The sequence below is a fragment of the Megascapheus bottae genome, chromosome 8 (genome assembly GCF_031878675.1).
Source record: "Megascapheus bottae isolate mThoBot1 chromosome 8, mThoBot2.hap1, whole genome shotgun sequence".
NCBI classification, from domain to species: domain Eukaryota; kingdom Metazoa; phylum Chordata; class Mammalia; order Rodentia; family Geomyidae; genus Megascapheus; species Megascapheus bottae.
Genome location: NC_143516.1, coordinates 69978854 through 70003695, shown reverse-complemented (window position 1 = coordinate 70003695; position 24842 = coordinate 69978854). Strand labels below are relative to the sequence as shown.

General features: G+C 38.0%; 1 protein-coding gene across 33 annotated transcripts in view; it reads left to right on the top strand.

Moving 5' to 3' along the window:
• The window catches only part of Rims1 (regulating synaptic membrane exocytosis 1), a 492115-nt gene that overhangs the window by 428752 nt on the left and 38521 nt on the right, over positions 1-24842 (top strand). For 21 of the 33 annotated variants that reach the window (XM_090338562.1, XM_090338560.1, XM_090338558.1 and 18 more), the window contains one exon: positions 3758-3993. The exons of 7 other annotated variants lie outside the window; for them this stretch is intronic. In XM_090338562.1, coding sequence (XP_090194688.1) covers positions 3758-3993 — 236 coding nt within the window. The remainder of the gene's footprint in view (positions 1-3757; positions 3994-24842) is intronic. 5 more of the 33 variants (XM_090338578.1, XM_090338573.1, XM_090338568.1 and 2 more) reach the window with 1 other exon arrangement.

The window sequence follows — 24842 nt, the reverse complement described above, 5'->3', positions numbered from 1 at the left end:
TATGATTACTCACAAGTAAATACACACACACACACACACACACACACACACACACACACACAATCAGAGCTGAGGTTCCTTAGAAACAGGACTAGAAACAAAACAACAGAACAAAAACACACATTGACACTTGAGTTAGGGAAGAAAAAAATAGCCTGGCACTAGTGGGCTCACAGTTATAACACTAACTACTATGAGGCTGAGATCATGATTTGAAGCCAGCCCGGGCAGAAAAGTCAATGAGACTCATCTCTAGTGCACTACTAAAAAACCAAAATAGAGCTGTAATTTAACTGGTAGAGTACTAGCTTTGAATAAAAAAAAAAAAGCTAAGGGCATAACATCAAGACCCAGAATTCAAGCCCTAACACCAGCACCACAAAAAAAAAAAAAGGAAGACTGTTCTGTTGCCACTTAGTTTTAGTCTAGTAGCTGAAATAAGGCAGGTCTAGGCGAGAGAGCCTATTAAGGGCCTTTCTTCAACATAGTAGCTTAAAGATTCCAACTATCCCAAGAATTCCATTTGGACATTGTTTAGTGGCACTTTTAAAAGATCATTTGGTGACACACTATCAACACATAATTCTAAAAATAAAGCATAATTATCAGAAAGAAATGCATGGCAACTTTTCAACTATCTTAGAGAACCTACAGAATGAGAAGCTATTTCTAAGAGTGAGCAGAGAAACCCATAGAACTATATACACAAATTGGTATAGTCATTTAAGAAAAAGAAAGGCTGGAATAATAAGAGTAATTCAAACTGGACTATATGTTCTAGATCAAGAAAACTATGACCAGGTAGGATGTAGCCGTCAATGAATTAATGACTGACTTTTTAAAAAGCAGTTTTACTGAAGGACTAAAAATCTATAACTTGACTCAGATTAGTTCAGAAAGAAAAGGGGTGGGAGATGCTAGAAAACTCCTTAAAGAGAACTTGTAAGGAAAAACATGGAGCTAACAGGTTGGAGTTTCATTTGCTTAAATTGTTTAAATGGTGTGTTTCAAGGCTGATTATATGCAAATGGATCACTTTTTCAACTTCTTACAGAGAAATGAAGTCATTCAGCAATAGGAATGACACCAATTTGGTAATATATGTTTGCTTACATGTAACATATATAACAACCGAGTATGAAAATTATTAGTACAAAATAGAAAATAAAAGGCTTGGAGACAATAATCACGATGGAAAGGAAACTGTAAATAGCTTTATAGAGCATAATGCTCTAAGAACCATCTTACGTAACATAAAAATGAACAGGATGGGTTTTGTTTTGGTTTTTGTTTATAACAGAAGCAGAGCAAAAGAATAAAAGGAAAAGAAAAAAAGAAAGAAAGGAACTTCAGCCAGGACAGTCAAAGGCATATTTGTACTAAAGATTAACTTGATTGGTAGATCAATAAGTAAATTAAATGAGTGCAAATGATCTTAATTTTTTCACTGATCATCATCCCACATCACAGCACCCCAAGTCCATTAAGAAGGGGTACATATCATATAAAATAATTTTAAACATTTAACCAAATACATAATTTTTTGAGAAAAAATTTGTATCTTAAATTTCTTCATAAATCATTATAAATTTATTTTTATTGTAAATGTGATGTACAGAGGGGTTACAGTATGTAAGTCAGGTAATGAGTACATTTCTTTGTGAACAATGTCACCTCTTAGCTTATTTTCTCCCAGAGTCTTCCCCTTACCACAAGTTGTATAGTTCATTTTCAATATAGTTTCTAATGAGTACCACTGCTGCATTATGTCACCCTTTTACCCTCTATTTCTGTGCTCATCCCTACTTATAATATGTAGACTTACATACAAGACAAAATAGATATACTTACAAGGCAAAAAGTGCAGATATCAAAAACAGTGACAAAGGGAAAAATGAAAAACCAAAAACATCTTGTTTCCATTTTGATAGATATCGTTTTATATGAACATTTTCACACAGCGACTGAGCCTTTATAATCCATAATCCTTTCCGAAGAACACAGTCGTTGTATAACATGTTAAGCCAGAGCTCTGTTTTTTCACAGAATGTTTACTTATCAGCATTTCATTGCGAGCGTTAAGTAAACATGAGGACTTGGTCTCAGTCCTCCTTACCCATCACAACTTTTCACAATGGGGATATGAGTAAGAGATTTCCCTGTACTTTCAAACGTCTTTATAATCTAAGTAATATTGTGCCAAAACTCATAGTAGATTCTCAGTATCAGTTGAGATTGTCGTGGATTTTTCTTTTAGGGAATGGATAGAAAATAAGTATATGTAGACCAGCCCATGGATTGCAATAAAAAGAAAAGTAAACCAATCAACAACCATCATGGGGAGTGCGCTTAAAAAGACTGATGAGAATTGAAAAGCAACTAATTTATCTATAACAAGTATTTGGTTAAGGGTGAACACTTTTGACTCTGAACTAGTAGTTGACTTTTCCTGCAGATCTAGTAGCAACATTCTGCAAAAATATTTATCCAAGCAGAGAGGAAGAAAAGATATGAGAATAGGAAGGTAGGTAAATCAGTGAGGCCACAGGAGAAATAGTTGTACTGTTTATCAGAAAAGAAAGCCTGCTGGGGTTAAGGTTATAAATTTCACAGGAAATACTTTTAGACTAGTCATATATAGTACTCAGTATTTTGGGAAAAGTTTTTATACAGTACATAGCAAATCTATCAGATTTGTGAATGTCTTAAAATGTTGAAATGATAAAGAGCTGATTGGAATGAATTGAAACCATGAGTATATCATTATTAGAATTTTCATGTAGAACTGAAGCAAATAAAAACTCCTAAGTATTCCCATCAAATGAGTCTCAATTTTCAATCCACATTTCCTACAAGATCCAGAGACCAGCTTTGTCTTTTCCATAAGTCTAGGCATTTCTACCCTCACTCCTGTATCTCTGAATTCCCTTTTAACAGAAATATCATATATGTGAACCTGAGTTTCATATAATCACAGTGCTTTCTGCTTTACTATTTTTAATTTTCCCAAGATGTAGTCTGTCTTGCAAATTAAATGTCATGTCCACTGTTAGAAGATTCTATCTAATTAACCTGTGTATATTCTATCATTCAAAATGACAAGTAAAAAATAAAGGAGTGATCTGGTATAGAGCCTCATATTAGTCAGTTTGGGCAAATATGGTAAGAAAATATAAAATTCGGAAGGTCATGGGTAAGTATCATTAGGCCCTGGAAAACACTGATTGTATTTCTGTTTGCTGTCTGTAAAAGCCTATGGATTGTTCAGATTTGAATTGCCTTTGTTTTAAACTGTGCCCCATAAATATTTTAGAATTAATAATGAAAGTCTTAAAGCTGAAGCCAGGCGCTAGTGGCTCATGCCTGTGATCCTAGCTACTCAGGAGGCTGGATGTGAGGATAATGGTTCAAAGCCAGCCTGGTCATGAAAGTCTGTGAGCTTCATCTCCAGTTAACTGCCAGAAAACCATGTGTGGCTCAAGTGTTAGTTTTGAGCTGAAGAGCTCAGAGACAACACCCAGGCCCAGATTTCAAGACCTACAAAAAAAAAAAAACCACCTTATACATATATATGTATATATATGTATATGTGTATGTATATATATGAGTATTTGATTTGTAGCCTGAGGTTTGCTACTCAAGTGATTTCCCCCCAGAAATATTCCTGGATTATTTGAAAAATAAATTAGGTTTAAAGCTGCAGTTCCGCTGACCTGTAATTTATGGATGCATATATGTTTTTACTTTGTAAATATAGTTCATTTACCCCCAAAATGCAAGGCAGACGGATGGGGACCTCAGGAAGAGCCATCACGAAGAGCACCAGCGTGAGTGGAGAGATATACACACTGGAGCATAATGATGGCAGCCAGTCAGACACAGCTGTGGGTTCCGTCAGAGCAGGTGGGAAGAAACGAAGGTCCAGCCTCAGTGCCAAAGTGGTAGCCATCGTTTCTCGAAGAAGTAGAAGCACATCCCAACTTAGCCAAACAGGTGAGTGAAATGAACTCACCTTCAACTTGTAATGTTCCTGCTGTGACTGCTGGTGAGATGGCGCCGTCTTTGCAAAGGAAATTTATCTTTTTTTCTGCCTCAGAAAAATATGTTAAATATGTGGTGGTATTTCTTTCTCTGTGCAGCTCCTGTGAAGAAGTTATTATTTGCCAGTATATGAGAATGATCAGATATTTTCCTTTGAGTTAAAAAACTGAAAACTATGTTTACAAGGAAATGCAAAGAAGTATTAGACATCCAAATTGATTTATATGCAAGAAAAGCAACAGGGTTTTCTTTTTTCAAAATGTTCCATATATAACTCAATTGCGTGTCATTTAGGCTTTGTCTACATGTTTTAGGGAAACGGGTGTCAGTTGTGCAACTTAAAGTATAGCCCTCAAAGTTCTGTACAAATATGATCAAATGGCCTTTATTACAGTTTTGATGAAAGTAGAAACCCAGAAGCAATTTTTACTGTAACAAAATGGGTCAGTGAATTAATGCCAAAGCTGATGTGTCCATATAAATTTGTTTTTAAAGGATTTCTTTCTGCTTACAAATCTTAAAAACTTTGTGTCCTGAGGTGTTTGATTTTTATGTATGTGCATATAAATTTATATTTAAGCAAATGCAGAAATGAGTGTACCTTAAAATAGGATAAAACATGTATTAATATCACATGATATTATTGGGCAATAGTGACTCAAGCCTATAATCCAAGCTACTCAGAAGGCTGAGGTGTGAGGATGATGGTTCAAAGCCAACCCAGACAGGAAAGTTCATGAGACTCATCTCCACTTAATCTCCAAAAATCTAGAAGTGTGGCTTTGCCTCAAGTGATAGAGTGCTAGCCTTGATCAAAATAGGACAATGCTGAGACCCTGAGTTAAAGCCTCAGGATGGCACAAAAATTGTATATTTGATCATACATGTTATATATTCCTGGCTATATAAAACACTACATAAAAACAAGGGAAATTCAATACTGAACTCATTGATATTTGCAGCACCTCTTTCTCATCTTGCAAACATTGGTTACATTTTTTTATTCTTTCATAGCCAGAGACTTGACACAAAATTTACTTCTATGAGAAAGGTGTCATAAAATCCTTTTTATAGCACACTCAGCATCCTGAAAAATACCCATTTTAAATGATACACTCTACTGAATATATGAAAAATAAATTTGAAATTTGGAAGTCTGGGGCAATGTAGAAGTTGATGTAGTATATACTAGCAATAAATCTGAATAGATTTCTCTTACAAACCATGCCATTAGAACAAACGTAGCTAAACTACATGCTTGTGATGGACCTGCCTTTTCCTCCATCTCAGTAAAATGAACGTTTCTTCTCTTTATTGTGAAGAGTAACTACCTGTCTTTTTTTAGGCTCTGGCTTCTTTTGAGTATGAGTAGGAAGCATTTTTTATTTGCTTTGCTTTGTTTTGTTCCTGGTAGTGATTCCCGGTTATTGTTTTTTATGTCATTTTACTCTAGAATGTGGGATGTGGAGAAAGACTTTGATGACCAGTTTTCAAAATACTTCTTTATTGTAATTTAAGGAAAATAGTTTCCAAGATGAACTGCTACAAGCTTAAGAGATATCTTCATCCTCTCTCTCTCTCCCTACCTCCCCACTTTCTCTGCCAACTTTTTGTATCTCATTCTTTGTCTTCTCTTTCTATTGTCTCTGTCTCCACTCCTCTCATTATTTTACTCTCTTTCTCTCACTATATGCCTCTGCCTATCTCTCCCCACCCTGTCTCTCACTTTTTCTCTTCCCCTCTCTCTATCTCTGTGTTTAGGGCTGTGTCTATTTCTTACTCTTCTTTCTCTTCCCTCGCTCTCTCCTTTTTCCATTAATAAGTTCTTTGTCTTTCATTCACTGCATAAGCAGGTGAAGTTATCTTACATTTACATAGAAACACCATAGGGATGTGTTTGTAGGGAGTGTGTTTAGATAACTTGTGGAAACATTCAGCCGTTTTCTTTATTGATTTAAATTTCATCGCAATATGGTCCTATATAGACTTTCAAATGATATCCACCTTCTCAACAATTCCATGGAGTCTAATCAAAGATTAGATTACAATGTATAGCTGCAAAATAAGGATTATGAAGACAAAATAGCAAAACATTTCTATATCATACTGAGTGAATAACTAAAGTTGAACTTCTCTTAAAATCACAGATTGAGCAGAATTTTCTGAACCTTCCGAGGTGTAAAATTTTAGAATTCTTTTAAGATAAGGAAGAACATTGTGTTTGAATTATTGTGTAAGTAATGTACTTTTTAGTTGATAGTTTCTCCTTAGGCCTTATTCCTCTTCATTTTTCTTTTTTTTTTTTTTTTTTTTTTTTTTTTTGCCAGTCCTGGGCTTGAGCTCAGGGCCTGAGCACTGTCCTTGGACTTTCTCAAGGCCAGAGCTCTACCACTTGAGCCTCAGCACCACTTCCGGCTTTTTTCTATGTATGTGGTACCGAGGAATCGAACCCGGGTCTTCATGCATGCTAGGCAAGCACTTTAACCACTAGGCCAAACTCCCGGCCCCTCCTCTTCATTTTTCTAAGTCAAGTGGCATATATTAGTAATTCTGTTACCTTTCCTATTGGACTCCATGTACAGTGTGACTTTCTCCTTTTATCTTCTGCTTGTGAATTGTTCTATTTCTGGTTGGTCATGGGGTTTGAACTCAGGGCCTGGGAACTTTCCCCAAGCTCTTTTGATCATTGCTAACACTACCATACCACTTGCTTTTGGGGTGGCTAATTGGAGATAAGAGTCACATGGATTTTCCTGCCAGGGCTGGCTTTGAACCAGTATCTAGAATTACAGGTGTGAGACACAAGTGTCCAGCCTTGTGACTTTTTTTTCTCTACGTTTCATCCCTTTGTCTCCCTAGCCTTTCCTTGAAAATCTTGATTGGTTTGTTGTCTTTAGTGCATAGGCCTCACTGATGAGACCCTGAGAGACCTGATCAGACTCTACTTCCCTTCCCTTGTATTCCTGGGGCTTTAATAATTGCTCCTTCTGCGTCAGATATTTGTGTGGAACCTTCCCCATTAAAGTGTTATGTCCTTGGACTCTGGGCCTGTGGCTCATCCCTCCTCTTTTTTTCTTCTTTTTTGTGGGTTACGGACTTAAACGCTGGGCCTGGATACTCTCCCTAAGCTCTTCAGAAGAGCTCAAGGATACCACCCTACCCCTGGGCCTCGGCATTGTCCCTAAGCCCTTCAGCTCAAGGCTCTCACTCTGCTCTTTGAGCCACAGTGCCGCTTGCCGTTTTCTAGTGGTTAATTGGAAATAAGAGTCTCACGATTTTAGTGCTTGGACTGGCTTTGAGCAGTGATCCTCAGATCTCAGTCTCCTTAGTTGCTAGGATTACAAGCATAAGTCACCATGCCTGGCTCATCCCTCTTTTTCTACCTAGCTCTTAGTCCTGTGCCTGATATGGTGCTTACCATGGGATAAACTCCATAGATGTTCAACAGATGTTTGAGGAATCTGATGGATTCGTTTTAGGTAGACTGTCTAAGAGCTGATAGCAGGTCATTTGTGTTCAATGTCAGATACAAGCCTGATGAGGGGGTCCATGCCTGAAGACCCACTACTCAGGAGAACAGCCCAAACCCTGAGTTCAAGGCTAGCTTGGGCAACATGGATGACTTGTCACCACCCCTCCTCTCAAACATATTCCAAGTGAATCATGTATTAGGAGACTTTGGGAAGATAACTTCAACATGATTACACGATAAAAATAGAGAGCATTTACTCCCATTACTTGGATCCCAGACATAAATCCTCAAACCATATGAAATATATCATTAATTCTAAAGGATAATCCTTAATAAAACCTCAACTTGGGACAGGACTTGGACTGAAATAACATTGAATGTCTGACACTGTCATTTCTAAATAAGACAATGAACTGTCTACGTGAGTTTCAGCCCAGTGGCGGGAAGTCAGGGAAGTCACATGCTCACAAAATGCACCTTCACCAGATTTTTAAGTGTGAAATTGTAAAGTCAAATGCCACCCATGATTAAAAAAAAATCCACTGTTACTGAAGAGAACGGAAAGACAAATTGGTCAAAGATCTGAGTCTCTCAAAATGAAAGCACAGTATAGTTTGTGTTCAGACCACAAGTATGACAATCATCTAGAGTGTCTTTCACAGCTGAGGATCCATCACTAAATTAACATTTGTTTTCCCAATACTGTCAGGACATTGTGGTTGGTTCTGGCTATGCAAAATGTTTCAGGATCGTTTTTAATCACAAATCAGTTTGGGACATATTAAAACATATTAAGTATGTATTACAAATCACTCCTATAAGCCGGGGCACAGTGGCTCAGGCCTGTAATCCTAGCAGCTCAGGAGGCTGAGATCTGAAGATCTCAAAGCCAGCCCAGTCAAAAAAGGACCTGAGACTTATCTCCAGTTAACCTCTAGAAAACAGGAAGTGGGGCTTGGCTGAAGGGTAGGATGGTAGCCTTGAGCTGAAGAGCTCAGGGACAACACCCAGGCCAAGTTCAAGCTCCAGGACCCACCAAAAAAAAAAAAAATCCCTCCTATAACAATATGATAGAATCCCTGCTGTGCAGTACCTTTCGTCTATCCATATTTCTTGCCTTGCCCTCTCCTTGCTGTCATTCCCAACCCTGCTCAGAACCCAACTAGCTCTATGAGTTCTTTTTCCTCATTTCAATATTTTCTAATGTCTGCCTTCCCCTCTGCATTCCTGTATGGAGCTCTGTTGCTGCAGACACAGAATTTGGGGCTACTTCTGTGAGCAAAGCAGACAATATAAATTTGTAAAGAAAATTGTTTCCCAGAGCACTGCAAAAATTATTCTAGTTCCTTGCCAATGATTTTATCTTTTCTCTGAGAGGAAAAGTATGAAACTTAAACATACTACTCGGTGATTAAAGGAGTGACATTGATTAAGAGGTGGTGTATTCATAAACTGAGTTTTGACAATGCTAATCATCTGAAAGAAAACTTCAGAAATCATTTACCACACAGAGGTAGAGGTGGTTCAAGTGATTGAAAAAAAAAAAAGCCAAGCCGGGAGTATTGCCTAGTGGTAGAGTGCTTGCCTAGCATTCATGAAGTTCCTGAGGTTCAGTTCCTCAGGGCTACATACACAGGAAAAGCCAGAAATGTTGCTGTGGCTCAAGTGGTAGAGTAGTAGCCTTGAGAAAGCCCAAGGACAGTGCTCAGGTCCTGAGTTCAGGCCCCAGGACTGTCAAAAAAAAAAAAAAAGACAAGGTACGGAGCAGGGCTCTTACTTCAAACTATAGTATAGGCATATACAAAACAATTTTTGTCAGGAATTACAGCCACCCTTGACTATGCAACTCATATTAACTATTTTTTTTTAATTTCAGGACTGCCCTCCCTACCACTGAGCAGCTCCACTTGCCAGTTTTTAAGAGCACCCGGAGCTTTGTTTTGCTTAAGGCTCAGTCACACACAACTCCACATGTGGCCTTTTGGTGGTTATCCTTATTCTGTTTTCAAGATTAATATAGGCACTGGTACAGGGAGCTCATGCTTGTAATCATAGCTACTTAGGAGTCTGAGATCTGAGGCTCATGGTTCAAAGGTAGCCTGCCAAGAAAGTAACTGAAACACTTATCTCCAATTAATGACTAAAACCCTGGAAGGAGGACAGTAGCTTAAGTGAGAGAATACCAACCTGGAAAGGAAAAGCAAGTAGGCCCTGAGTTCTAGTCCATTATCAGCATGCACATGCACACACACAGAGAGAAAGAATTAATAATATATACTGATAAAACTGTAACTGTAACTCACTTTTAAAGTATAGTGCTTAACTAGACCTCAAGGTATTGATTGAAAAATTTGCCTTGTTCCTACAGGCTACACCAGGAACATGTCCAGAATATTAAATTCTACTGTGAAAATACTTTTCCCACGAGTTACACAGAAAAGAATAAAAAACCATGCTGTGAGGAACACTTACCAGGAAATCACGTTTTTATTTAGCTCAAGAAAATGAATGTTTTACATTCATCACAGACCATCATCTGACAACCATTCACTCTAACAAGTTGTTTTCTATCATTTAAGTATTTGTGAAAATAACAAGTTAGTTCATAGGCACTGGCAAAAACTACTTTAGTCTCTTTGACGATCTGAGGTAAATTTCCTTGAGTCAGTTGATTATTCACAATAGATCTCAACATTTCCTACTAAAGATATGTACTTCCCTCCCTACCAATTTTATTTTTTATTTAATGAAAACTACCATGGATCACAATCTGCCTAAGCCTAAATTCCTTATTTGTGCCTCATTTATTTGATTCATTTAACTGCACAAGGAAAACATTCTACAGAACATAGTGTTTCATGTTCTTTGTTTCCTGAGGACAAAATATCAGTGCCAAAAACCAACTTGCAGTCTGCAAAACCATCAAGTGAATGTAAGCAGGGGTTCTTGTATTTACTGCCACTGTCGGGCCCAGGAATTCACTACTGTGAATAGATTCAACTCAGCTATAGTAACTCATCTTCTGAGCAGATGCCCTAATAAGGAGGAGTATTTCCAAACACACTCCAGCTGCTCTATTTTTGTTCTTTCCCTTGCCTCAGACAATAAATTCTGAGTTTTCCTAAGCTGTAGGTGTTTTTAGGTTGGCTTGATAGGAAAAATAACACTGGTTTGAATAGAATTTTTCATTAATATGCATCTTGGAATTTGGAGGAGAAAAGTAAATTTAAATGCCCTCTAAGGCATAATGCTAACAATTACAGATCTAATTCTCAAGAGTAGCTGTGAATACAGGTGTGAGCCATCAGCACCTGACTATGTCCTGTGAATATATATTTATATAAAGATTATTTTTAAGCATGAGACTTGATTGGAGGTCATATTTCTGAGAATTGTGTCGGATGATATTCAGATATCCAGCTTTATTACACCCTTATCTTTTTATTACTATTCATTTTTTAGATATACAAGGAGATTTCAATTCAACATGTGAGTTTATGAACATATATGGGCCTTGGTTTATGTCACCTTATCCCCTTTCACCCAATTCTACATTACCTGGTTCCGTTTTCACATAGGTACATCGTATATTTTGACACTATTTACCCACACTTCCTTTTGAGTACAGATAAACAAAAAGAAACGATATGAAACATGTGTGATACTGCAAACAAACTGCAAATTCACTGTGTATACTAGTATACTGTTGTGATACTCATTTGGAGAGTTTGGATTAGTAGTATTGCCAAAGCCATTCACAATAATAACTGCAGTTTATTGAGCAACGATTGCATGTCAGCCAGGATTTTAGGTGCTTTGTATATATTAGCCTCGCCCCTCCTCAAAGCACAGACATGAGGTGCTATTGTTTTTCCATCTTATTGGTCCCTGTACTTGTTTGTCTGAGGCCACACACTTTTAGAAAGCCTGTATCACAGAAAGTTCTGAGAGAGCTTATGTTGTTAGCTGTTTTTGTTGCTGTTGTTGTTTATAATCCCACTGGAGTAAGTAAATGCATTTGAAGAAGTGTAGCATTTTATACAATTCGTTACTTTTTCTTTTTGGTGCTTGGGATCGAGCCAAGGACATTGCAATTGCCAGACAAGCACTTTTTCATGGGCTACATCCCAGTGCTTTATACAATATTAAACGACATAAGTTGATATGTAATTTTGCTGTAATGCTTTGAAGAACACATGAGACTCCATCTCCATCTTGTGCCAGGGTGAGTTTGGAATGAGCTGGATGGGTAGCAGATTGGAGCCTTACTTAGAATTTGTGAAAACGGAAGTGGGTAACTTGAAGGGTTGCATGGGGTTGGGAGAACTGGCCGGGAGAACGATGAGGTAGCCTTGATCAAGATACACTACTCACACACTGACATGTTGAGTTGAAGCTTGTTTATAGAACACCTTAAATATAGTAAATGAAGTAAATGTTCAAATAAAGCATATAGAAATCTTTGTAGCTGAAAGTGATAGGCAGTGAGGACAAGAAAGTGTCACAGAAGACACTGTTTCTATTTACCCTGCCAGGGAGTTCTGGAAAAGAGCCCCATTTCTAAACTGTCGTGTGGAGACTGCTGGGAGGGGCATTGCAAAATTTTCTCTTTTTTCTGTTTTTTTTTTCTTTTTGTGACTTTTTGAAGACTATCACAACATTAAAAGCAATTGAAGCGAAGAAAGTTGTTTAGTAGGGGTAAAATATAAGGGGAAAGGGGACCAAGATTTTTGCAAAAAGAAAAACTTAAAGGTCTTTGTGAGTCTCAGTTTCCCCAAGTATAAAATGTAATAATACATGATACCTATTCAGAACACTGTTGTGGCAATTAAATGAAAATCGTTGAGACCAATTTGAATCCAGTCCAGGCAGGAAAATCTGTGAGACTTTTCCTTTAAAAATAAAAAATAAAAAAACAAAACTCAAAATCCAGTCCTGGGACTTGAACTCTGGGCCTGGGTGCAATCCCTGAAGATTCTTTCGCTCAAGGCAAACACTCTACTACTTAAGCCACAGCTCTACTTTTCAGGGTATCTACTAGAAATAAGGGTCTCACAAACTTTCCTGACTGGGAAGGCTTCAAACCACAATCCTTAGATCTCAACCTCCTTAGTAGCTAGGATTACAAGTGTGAGCCATTGGAGCTTAGATTCTGAGACTTTTTATCTCCAGTTAACCAGTGAAAAAAAAACAGAATGGAGCTGTGGTTTAAGTGGTAGATTGCCAGTCTTGATCAAAAGGACTGAGGGACAAGACCCAAGTTCAAGTACCGGCACAGAAGATTTTTTTTGTTGTTAAATATTTGTTTTGAAGTACATGGCACCATGGCTTATAGCATAATGATAACAACAACAATAAAAACGAGTGATAGTATTTATTCTCAGGGATTAAAAGTACAGGACTGGCTGACATTTCCCCCCATGTTCCTATCACATTTCCTTTTTTCTGGGTCCCCTATGGATACCATCTCCTATATATAGTGACTTTCCACTCTGGAAGAAAACAGACTCCTTCAAAAATTTTCCCTAAAAATTGATCCCTAATTTCATTGCTTATATAAAGTAGTAGGAACATTTGTCTTGATCCTGTTTTTACCAATGGAGAGATCAGAAACTGTGTTATTTTATTTATGATTATATCCCTAATATAAGATAATTCCTGTATTAGATGCACAAGTGTTTGCTTGAAGGCAAACTTTCACAAGAGTTTCCTGTGTTCTCTTTCCTTACATCTGTATTTATTTCTATTCAGCCTCTCTTCCATTCCACCCTCAATTCATCTCATCTGCTTCCCCTAAATCATTTCTTGTAGGCTCATAATCAAATCAATAGATATTAAATTATTTGGATAAATCTTAACCTACTCTATGGGACACAGATATTATATACATGTGAAACCAGCAAAATATCCAGAACAAAAAATAGGTAAAAGTTATCTACTTTATTTCGCATGAACAATTGATTCTTATTTCTCTCCCCTCCCAACCATATACACATATTGCTATGAATGAGAAAGATTTGCTTTCTTCAGTTTAATGAAACATACCTTGAAATTTCTTTTTTTAAACTATGTGTCTTTTATTCAAGTCATTTTCTATTTTATTTTCCCACTGGGGCCAAAAGAAAAAAATTAAGCATCTGAGGCAATTTGAATCTTCATTTGAATACTCATACTCAGAAATTAAAATGGGCCATACCATGGTATTTTGCTTAACACTGGGACATCCTGTTCTAAATGGCTCAATTCTAAAGTCATTTTTTTTCTTTTGCATTAACTTTTATCATTGCTATGTTTCTGTGTGCCTATATTGGGGTTTGAACTCAGGAACAATAGCAAAATCTCTTGCTTACCTTTTTTAGTCAAGGTTTTTCTCTACCACTTGAGTCAGAGTTCCATGGCTGGCATTTTGCTGATCAATTGGGGACTTTTTTTTTAGCCTAGGCTGGCTCAGACCTGAGTAGCTAGGACTAGGACTGTAGACCTGAGCCACCCACACCCAGCCAGATATCTGCTGTAATGTTTTGGTTTTTTTTTTTAATATTTTCCGTTTTTCTTTCTTCTTTGCTTAGATATCATTTCATTATCACATACATTTTGCCTTTTACCAGTGGAGTCTATTGTTTTTTCTTTTAAGTATTAACACTTACAAACAAGAGTGCATAGTTACTATCTTAAGATTTGAAGGTAAAGAAAGAAGAGTTTGAGGGAAAATATGAATTTTTGCTAGTGACCACTTCTTCACCATTACTGCACCATATTCAGAAAAAGGGAGGGAAAGGAAATCCCATTGATAATGGGAATAACAGATAAAGATGGATAAAAGAATTCCAGGGTTCCCAGTTTTTTTGCTTCTTCCTCTTCCTTCTCCTCCTCTTCCTCCTTTTCTTCCTCCTCCTCCTCTCCCTTCTTCTTCTCCTCTTCCTCCTTCTTGTACTTCTCCCATCTCCTCCTACTTCTTTTTTGTATTGTGCTGACACTAGGGTGTGAATTCAGAGTCTGGTACTCTCACTTGGCTTTTTTACTCAAAAGCTAGCAGGTATACCACTTGATCCACAGCTCTGCATTCAGCTTTTTGGTGGGTAATTGCAGGTAAGAGTCTCACAGACTTTCTGATCTAGACTGCCATCAAACCCTGAGCCTCAGATCTCAGATTCCTGAATACATAGAATATTAATAGGCCTGAGCCTCTGGTGCCTGGCTTCAGTATCTTTTTATATACATTCCTTCCTTGAAGAGTACACTTAGGTAAGATATGTAAAGTTGTCTACTCTTTTGTGAGTTGAGAATAAAGACATAGGATCCTGTAGACAAGGGTAATTCATGTCTGATATTATGTCACCAAATCATGATTATTATTCCCAAATCATCTACATTTTTATAACTTTGTACATTTTTATAAACATCTACATTTTATAACTTTTATAACCTAAAGATGTTGGCACACTCAATAAGTGAAGCCTAATTTCATTGTTTTCCAAAACTGTGAGACAAAAAATACATCAGCATTTCAAAATCAAACTTCAAATTCTAGAGGGTGCTTTTCCAAATTGAAAATACCATACTTTTTATCTTTTTTCAAAAGCTTAAATCTTCTGAGAAGTAACCAAAACCAGTCCTATTTAGGAGAATTAAAAATGAAAGAGACTGAAGCAAATGGATTACTAAATAACTTTACTTTTGTAAATAAATGTGTACTTGCATTGTGATACTTACATGATGATGTAGAAGTGTGCTAATTGGAAAATGTAAAAAGATCAATTATCACTTTAATTTAGTAATTTATCACTCTACATTTGAAGGTATAATGAAAGAATCTTTAATTTCTTATCTGCATTATGAAAAAGGATAATAGAAACAGAGTCTTGAGTGGGGCAGGAGTTCTAGAAAGGAGAGAATGTTGATTTAAAATCCACAGGAAAAAAATAAACATTAGGGATTGCTAATCAGGTATAGTTCAGCCAACTTGTTGCTTTAAATATCAATTACAATTTACAGCTGCTACCCAGGAAGTTCACCCAAGCATTCATTCAATTGTTTTGAATATGAAAAGAACAGAACTAGAAAATGTCATCTTAAGAAATCACCACAAAGCCAGGCTCTCTTGGCCCACTTCTCTAATCTTAGGTCCTCAGGAGGCTGAGATCTGAGGATAGCAGCCTTGAAGCCAAGGTAGGAATGTCCATGATACTCCTACCTGTAATTAACCACCAAAGAAGCCAGAGGTGGAGCTGGCTCAACTGGTAGAGCAATAGCCTTGAGTAGAAAAGCTCCAAGACAGTCCCTTAGGCCCTGAGTTCAAGCCCCAGGACTTCACCTTTCCTCCAAAAAAAAAAAAATTCCAAATCACTACAAGTTGTATGTGGTACACACAGATCAAAATAAAACTCCTTATTACTATTAATGTATGTTCATTTTTTAAATTTTAAATAAATATTGCATGAAATTTCATACCTCGTAAGATAGGGCCTCTGGTCTTCAACTAATTTCATCTGAGTTGGGGACTTATTAAGGAGATAGGTATGATTATCAGAATCTGACTAGGAAAAGTTTCTTCTCAAAGATCTTATTTTCAGTTTGTTCTTTGATGTTCAATAATGCTTAATTATCAGCTTTAACCTACATAGAAAAAAAATCAAAGAAGAGAATGAAGCCAGTTGTATTGAGATGGCATTCCAAGCATTGATAGGATGGTAAAGCAAATCTCTTTACCAGAGAGTCTTCAGTTTGGAATTCAGTAACATTGAAACAATTGCCTTTATTTTTTCCAGTTTTTAAGATAGCATAACTTTATATATTTATAGGATACAGTGTGATAATGATGTACATACATGCAGTGTGTAATGGACAAATCAAGATAATTAGCATTTTCATCTTATTAGATACCTACCATTTCTTCACTTAAGATTCTCCAGAACTTCTCATTTACTTATTGACTGAGTGATGGGGATGAAACCAACATGCTAAGAACTGGGCTGCATTCCCAGTCAAGACTCTTCTAGTTCTTTATGCAATATGTAATAAATAGTAAATCTACCTTACTATAGGGCACATTAGAACTATGCCTCACTTGTAACTGCCACTTTATCCAGCTTCCTTCTGTCTTTTCCCTTCTCTCTTTCCTAACATCTTGTAATCACTATTCCCCTGTCTGGTCCTATCTATAAAATCATTTCCTTTCAGTTGTAGGTATGTCTCAGAAATGATGGCATTTGTCTTTTGGTGCGCTGCTGACGTCACTACATTTCCATCTAGTTACTGTCAATAACATGGTTCCCATGATTCCAGGTTCCTGGGTGCCTGTGGTTTAGACCATCAGTTGCTTGGCTGCAGGGCCTAATCAAAGAGATTGTGTAAGAGCTGAGTTGGGTGGGCTTCCTTCTGCTAATGGCACTGGAGGCACACACATGATCTGTGGACTTCTGCCTGTGCTTTTCTCTTCAGAATCAGGATGTCCTACATTCACTGGCCCAGATAACACCATTCAGTACACATCTTTTTATTTTGCTAATGGCTTAGCAATTTCACTGAAGGCAATGCCAGTTTATGATTCTTTTGTTCTCCTTTTGTATTCTTAGAGTTGTTACTGATTGCATACCATTCAGCTAAGCATTTGGAAAGAGCCACTGTGCCCTTTAAAACTCCATCACCCAGATCCATTTGTTATACAACCAGCAAAAAGCTCTTGCCTTGTCCCAAATTAGTGTCCAAGCTATTTTCCAGCTCACATGTCAACAGGCAGCGTTGTCTTTTCTATAGATCTGTAAAGTTGTCAAAGCCCTTTCATGTGAAATTATGGCAAGTTTAAAATAAGAGGTTGATCAGATTAAGAAAAATTATAGTTTATGTAGAAAAAGAACATTGAAGTTAAATGTGATATACATCAAGACATTTACATAACTTGTTAATTCCTAGTAATTTTCTTTCTTCCCATCGATGAAATAATTATGAGGAATAAAAACGCAGTGTGCGTGTGCGTGTGTGCGTGTGCGTGTGTGTGTGTGTGTGTGTGTGTGTGTGTGCAAATAATGGGGCATGTACTCAGGTCCTGGGAGCTGTTTCTCAGCTGTTTGTTTGATTTTGCTCAAGGTTGACACTCTACCACTTTGGGCCACAGCCAAGCCCTGGCTTTATAACATTTGACCAAATGCCAATATGGAAGTTAAAAAAGAAAAAAAAAACACCTGTAGAGAGCTGGGAAGGTAGCTTAGTAGTATACTGTTTGCCTAGCATGCATGAAGCCCTGGCTTGGATTCCTCAGTACCACATAACCAGAAAAAGTTTGGAGTGGCTCAAGTGATAGAGTGCTAGTCTTAAGAAGAAGAAAAATCAGAAAGAATAAAAACTTGCAGGGCTAGTTTCGACTCAATCTTTAATTGGTTTTGTCATTTATAAATCTTGAAAAATTCAATAGGTACAAACAAATGATCTTAAATATCATAAATTTGTCTTACTTTAAAAAGAACTAAAACTTGATCTCAAAAGGAGAAAATATACATACTCACACTTTAAGATACAAAAGCAAAAATATCACGAAGTATTGTAATGTATTTGAACTTGAAAAGAGTTTGTTTCTTTGTTTTTGGTTGGTCTTGGGATTTGAACTCTGGGCCTGGGCATTGTCCCTGAGCTCTTTAGCTCAAGGCTACTTCCAGAACCCTTGAGCTACAGTGCCACTTCCAGTTCTCTGGTGGTTAATTGGAGGTAAGAGTCTCAGGGACTTTTGTTCCCAGGCTGGCTTTGAACCAAGATCCTCAGATCTCAGTCTCCTGAGTAGCAAGGATTACAGATGTGAGTCACTGGCGCCTGGCTAAAAAAGAGTTTTTAATTTTAAAATTATTCTCCCTTGTTACTTTTTCCTTTCTCTACAAGAACCTAGATATGTTATTGTTCATTTTTATGTAGAAAATAATGGCTTCAAGCATCTTCATGATATGGAATTAAATTTCCACATTGTTAAATTGTGCAGCAATTAATTTTTCAAGCTAGAGGCTTCTAAGCCAAAACACTATGTCATTGGTTACATGATGATAGAGAGATAGATTTTTAGCACTCATGTTATAGTTTTCTCATATCTTCAGTCTGTACCCATCCATCTTTATAACCCATTGTCTCTGCCTCCCCTTGTGAAAATAAAAGCGAAAAGTCACAATGAGCCTAATAAATTGTGTAATGCTAAGACACACTTTTGATGTCACTGACATATACATAGTATATGTATAGCTCTCATATTAATGTGTGTGCACTGACTCTTATGTTATACATCTCAAAAAAGGTTTTAAGGCAATCAGATTTCATCATTAATGTATTTCTTTCACATAATCTGAAAGGTGATCTGGATCCAAAGATGGTCTGACATTCTGTCCCTAGTCAGCTTTTCTACTCATCTCTCATATGTGTCCACCTGATTCCATCTTGGAACCTAATTGTGTCCTGCCTTTGGAAACCAAGAACCAATAACTACTTGAATTTCAAATCTTTAGGCTCCAAAACACTGAAAATTGTACAGTATGTGTTCTAGAATTTGGAAATGTACCGTTGGGGTAGGTTTACAAACAAATATTCTAGCCTGGTACTGGTGATTCCTAGCTACTCGGGAAGCTAAGCTCTGAGGTTCAAGTCTCAATGCCAGACTGGATAAGAGAATTCATGAGACACCAAACCTCCAGTTAATCACCGAAAAGCCAGACATGGTGCTGTGGCTCAAGTGGTAGGCTATGTATCAGCCTTGAGTGGAAGAGCTAAGGGATATTGTCTAGGCCCTGAGTTCAAGCCCTAGTACTGGCATTCATGTGCACATGTGCACATATACATATCCACACACATTTCCTGTGTCAGAAAGGTGGGCTAAGGTCCTGCCTAAAGGGGAACTATCAAGTCTCAAATTGTGTCTTGAAAATCATGAGACTTCAGCCTATCACTTCGTGTATATATATATATGTGTATATATATTCATATTTTTCTATGACTGTTCCCAAATCTCTCAGTGCATAGTATATTTTTCTCTACATTCCACATTCACTTTTCATCTTCAGAGAACCTCTCACCACTGCTTCATTCTCCCCATGAACACAGCTCAGGATTTTAATTGCATGCACACACACACACACACACACACACCTGCAGGGCAAGTGGCACAGCAGGGAATTGCTCTGCAGCTCGTCTTGCACTCTAGAGCAATGTGCACAGTTAATTGGACTGCAGAGATATCAAACATTTCATCTGGCACCCAAATTCCACCTGTATGAAAAAATTCAACCATTTATGCAGAATTCAGCCTAAATAGGCTACAGAATAAAGATTCCATTCCCTGGAGCTTCTGGAGAAACAGCTTCTCTTGAGGTTTTTCATGTCTTTGGGTTCTTTCATGTGTAATCTTTTGTAAGGCTTGGGGAAGATGGAAGGCAAGTACTTTGAGCTGCCAGGATCTCCTGGTCATGCAGTGCATCCCACAATGCAGACATGGCTCTGCTCAGATGAGAAACCAGAGCTACTGCATGCTAGGAGGCCATACCAGCCCCTGTGCTGGCTTAGGGGACTTTTTAGGTTGTTGTTTAAAGTACAATCCACAAACTTAGGAGTGTTCTCTATCTCTGTATCTTTGGCTATATTAGAATTGGTCTTTCACTGAATTGTTTCTTAGAACTCAAGTCAACAGGTCCAGGTTCCATTTCTTCCTGCCAAGGTTGGCTGTGTATGGCTTTGATAGTGTCTCTAGCTCTCTAGCCTCAGTTTCCCAAGCAACAATAGCTTTGACAATAGCTTTAGACATAAGTGGATGTTGATCTTTCCAAACTCTAAATTCCGTGGCTCTAGAATTTGTTTTGCACAAAATCCACTTTAATTAAAAATCTTCTCTAATTTCATTTTCACGCATACATATTAAACAGTTCCCATATCTCCACACTTGGAGCTAATAACTGGAGCTCAGCCATATTTCTGTTTATGAAATTGGTAATTGAAATCATTATGCTAAAAGTATCAGTTCTTTTTGTTTTACTTGGCAAATGCAAAAATATATGGGGTGTGAATAAGAATTCTTTAAAAACTTTCTATGATGTCATGCTTATTTTATTTTTAATCTTTAAGTAGTTGTTCAGAGGAGTTGACATTTAACAAAGCAGTTTACCAATACAGTGAATCTTGATCACTGTCACACCTTTCCAAATTCCTACCCATCCCTTTCTTAACCAGCCTTTCCCTCACTTTCCTTAATTAAGTAGGTTATACATTGAATTCTTGACTGCATTCTCCTCCCTTCTATTTACTAACAGCTTTTGTTTAAGAGTATTTCTTTTCTGCTTTACAAACCATGCCTACACAACCCCAGTTGTGTTCATTGATTTCCTAAAACACAGCTGCTGCCTGTCAGGAAACAGCCTCTGTGTGTGTGTGTGTGTGTGTGTGTGTGTGTGCGCGCGCGCGCGCTAATACTAGATCTTGAGCACAGGGCCTCTCTTGCTTGTTTTTTTTCTTTTTCTTTCTTTCTTTTTCTTTTGTTCGTGTCTGGCAGTCTACTACTTGCACCATACCTCCATTTCTAGCATTTTGGTAGTAAATTGGAGATTTTCCTTCCTGAGCTGGCTTTGAATCTCAGATCTCAGCATCCTGAGTAATAATACGTCATCACCCCCAGCTAAAGAAACATTTTTTATAGTCTTGCTGTTTCGTTTCTTTGGCACAGAAAATTACTAAAGCATTTGCTCAATTTGTACAATTACACGATTTTGTTCCTTTCTTCTGCCCTTCATTGGAGTAAGCAAAAAACACAAAGCAAAGCCCCCACCAGGCACTAGTGGCTCATACCTCTAATCCTTGCTACTCAGGAGACTGAGATCTGAGAATAGCTTGAGGAGTAGGAAAGTCCTTGAGAATTTCATCTCCAATAAACTACTCAGAAATAAACAGGAAGTGGTGCTATGGCTCAAGCCAGTAGAGCACTAGAATTGAGCCTGAGAAGCTCAGGGACAGAGCCCAGGTCTTGAACCCCAACACACACACACACACACATACACACACACACACACACACACACACACACACACACACACACACACACACACACACACCATCTAGTCCTGATATTGAGACAAGAAACATTGGTTTCATAAAATATAGTTTAATAAAATGTAATGGAAGAGTGTGTATAAGGCACAGTGGATGAATGGAGGTAGTTGGACAGATCTTTACAGTGAGGTAGAGAATCATTGGAAAATTTCTGCAAGACAATTTTCTGTAGTATGAAGTCAAACCAGGAAGCCTTAGGAGAACTGGGAAAAAAAAGTTTGGGAATGACTGTTGAGATTCCAGGATTGCTGATTAGCAAAGGCTTCAAGAAATTGCTGTTGATAAAATATTCTGTTTAGTAGACATTGTGAAAGCAGAGCAAAAATAAATTAGCACTTTGCTCTCAGATAAGAACACAAAGGTAGGCTTTTTGTTGTCAGGAAAGCTGATTGTTTTTTTCTTTTTTTTGCCAGTCCTGGGCTTGAGCTCAGGGTGTGAGCACTGTCCTTGGACTTTCTCAGGGGTAGAGCTCTACCACTTGAGCCCCAGCACCACTTCCAGCTTTTTTTTTCCTATGTATGTGGTGCTGAGGAATCAAACCCAGGTCTTTGTGCATGGTAGGCAAGCACTCTACCACTAGGCCAAACTCCCATCCCAGAGGATAAGTTTTGAGATACTCACACTCCAGAGAATGGAAGGAGTTCAGACAGAAAGATGAGGAGAGGATGTGCTTGATTCCTGAGAGGCCTGGAGAGCTAGCTTGTACGAGAGGGCAGATGTAAGGAAAAGACTGGACAGGGGTATGAGCTTAGGTAACACAGCTAGATGCCTCTCTGCTTCTTAAACCCATATGCCAGCCTTCAGGTAACACTGCCTTCGGTGAAAGAATAGAGCTGAGATTTTAATTTCCCACTATGTCTGTACTGCTCTGTGTAGGTTTGAGGGTCAGTTTCATTAGTCTTAATAAAGGAGAACAGAAGAGTTTGTTTTGTTTTTTTTTTTCAAAATTACTCCAAGACCTTCTATATTGGTCTAACAATCTAAAAGAGAAAGGAAATCCCTTTTGTAACGTGACACTTTCTGAATACTATCCTGGTACAAGAAGTGTCTTCATATAATAGAAGAGCACAAAAAACAGAACTTCTTATGTTACTCTTGCTGAAGTCAGAATTCCAGTAGAAACTAAAGTCCACTCTAGGGACTGCCCACATTCCTTGACTGGTTTCAGGGTTCCATCTGCAAAGCGGTGTGAAGTCTCATACTGCCTCACATGACTGCATATCAGTCTGACCTTGGAGTCTCATACCACATCGCATGTCCGCACATCAGTCTAACCTTAATGCCTCTCTTCCTCATATGAGTTTTATCTTTGTGGTTTACTGCCCCTCCCAAACAGGTCAGGATAGTTCTTTTATTTTCTACATTCAGTTGACTGGCAAGCAGAATTCTATTTGCAACCATCCGTGTTCTATCTGCCAGACAGCTGCTCCAGACCATGGAGCAACTGAGTCCATTCACAGGCTGTAGATATTAATTCATTAACTTACAATGGGAGAGGGGTGATTATTTGACTTACCATAGGCAGATTTAGATTTTTGTAAAGTCAACAGTTGATGGAAAGAGCTCCTTGAGCAAGAAAATATGTATTTAGGAATTTCAGCATGAAGGCAAACATTTTATGCTGAAATTCTCTTATCATATATATATCAAATAATTATATCATATAAATATTAATTATAGCATTTATAATCAACAATATCATACACAATGTTCTCAATCAGTTCAGTTGTCTTGTTTCTTATTCTGAGAGATGATACACAAAGATCCTGTAATTTAGGGTGAGAAGAATGGATCAAGTCCTTGCTTATTTTTTCATTAAATATTTTTACTAAACTATGTGACAGAGCCCAGCACCAGTAGTTCATGTTTATAATCCAAGCTTCTTGGGAGGCTGAGAACTGAAGACCACAGCTTGAAAACAGCCCAAGCAGGAAAGTCTATAAGACTCCAATAAATACCCAAAAGCCATAAGTGGAGGTATTGCTCAAATGGTATTTATTCCTGAGCGTAAATACGAGTGCAGTATGCGCAGACTCTGAGTTCTAGTCTCAGTGCGAGTGTGTGCAAATTCACGCGCGCACACACTTACACAGAATTGGCACTTTCCAAGGTAAGTTCCCAATGGAGAATCTACTGTAGAAGGAGTATTATTATCCTTATACTGTTTGTCAAGTAAAATTTAGGCCATTCAAATCATTAGTTAATTAATCAGTTGGCTGCTAAAATTTATCCAAGATTTGCTGAACCTTACAAATAGAGGCAAACTCCTCTCTGTGTTGAGTTTCCCTAAGAGACAGACTGGAAGTTGTTTATTTGTGACGCAATCCCACACCAAGTAGCAGAATGGACTGTGAGAAAGGGAGACAGGTACAGGAAGTTGCATGGGTTTGAACGCAGCACAGTTCCATGGGACAACACTGGTGTATTCCCTGGAGGGTGAGTATGCCCCAGCTTATGTCCAGCAGCTCCTATTTGTTACTGGCTAAGGACTAAACTTCTTGACCATATCCAAGCCATGGGTCCAGCTGGCAACTGCCACTCAGTCCTCAGCAGGGTGCCAGTATCTATAGCAGGAGTGCCAGAACCAGGCCAGGCCAGAACATCATTCCCATCAGCCCCATAGCCTTCTCCCTCTCCTCCACCTACAAGGGTGAAGTCTGACTTCCACACCATGGCGCCACCCAGTGGAAGAGAGTGGAAGGAATTCAGTGAGGTGTTTACCACTTCTGCTCTCCCCAGATTGACAATGTGTGCTTGAAGAGGGGCTCCAGTCATTCCACCAGGGGCACTCCGCATGGAGAAGGTTGCCCTGAACAAATTCAGGGGATGACTCCACATTCTAAAGTGGAAGAGAACTTGTTTACCGAAATAGCACTGGACAGACAGAAAGTTTGGTTACATAGACTTTCAGCCCTTGTCATTTCAATTGTAATTATCTTAATGGAAGCTGGGTACTGATACCTCAAGCCTGCAATCCTAGCTACTCAGGAGGCTGAGAATGTGGCTCAAAGCCAACCCTTGACAGCAAAATCCAAGAGTTTCCACCAGATATCAAAAATCCAGAAGTGGAGCTGCGGCTCAAATGACAGAATGTTAGCCTTGAGTTGAAAAGGTCAGGGAAAGTTGTTCTAGTCTTGAGTTCAAGCCCCAGCCACAGTACCAGAAGAAATAATATTCTTAATTTAAAATATCTAAATTTTACTTGTATAAGACAAGTTTAACTTGTCACACAAAAAGAGAAGGGAATGTCTTTAATAGCATGAAA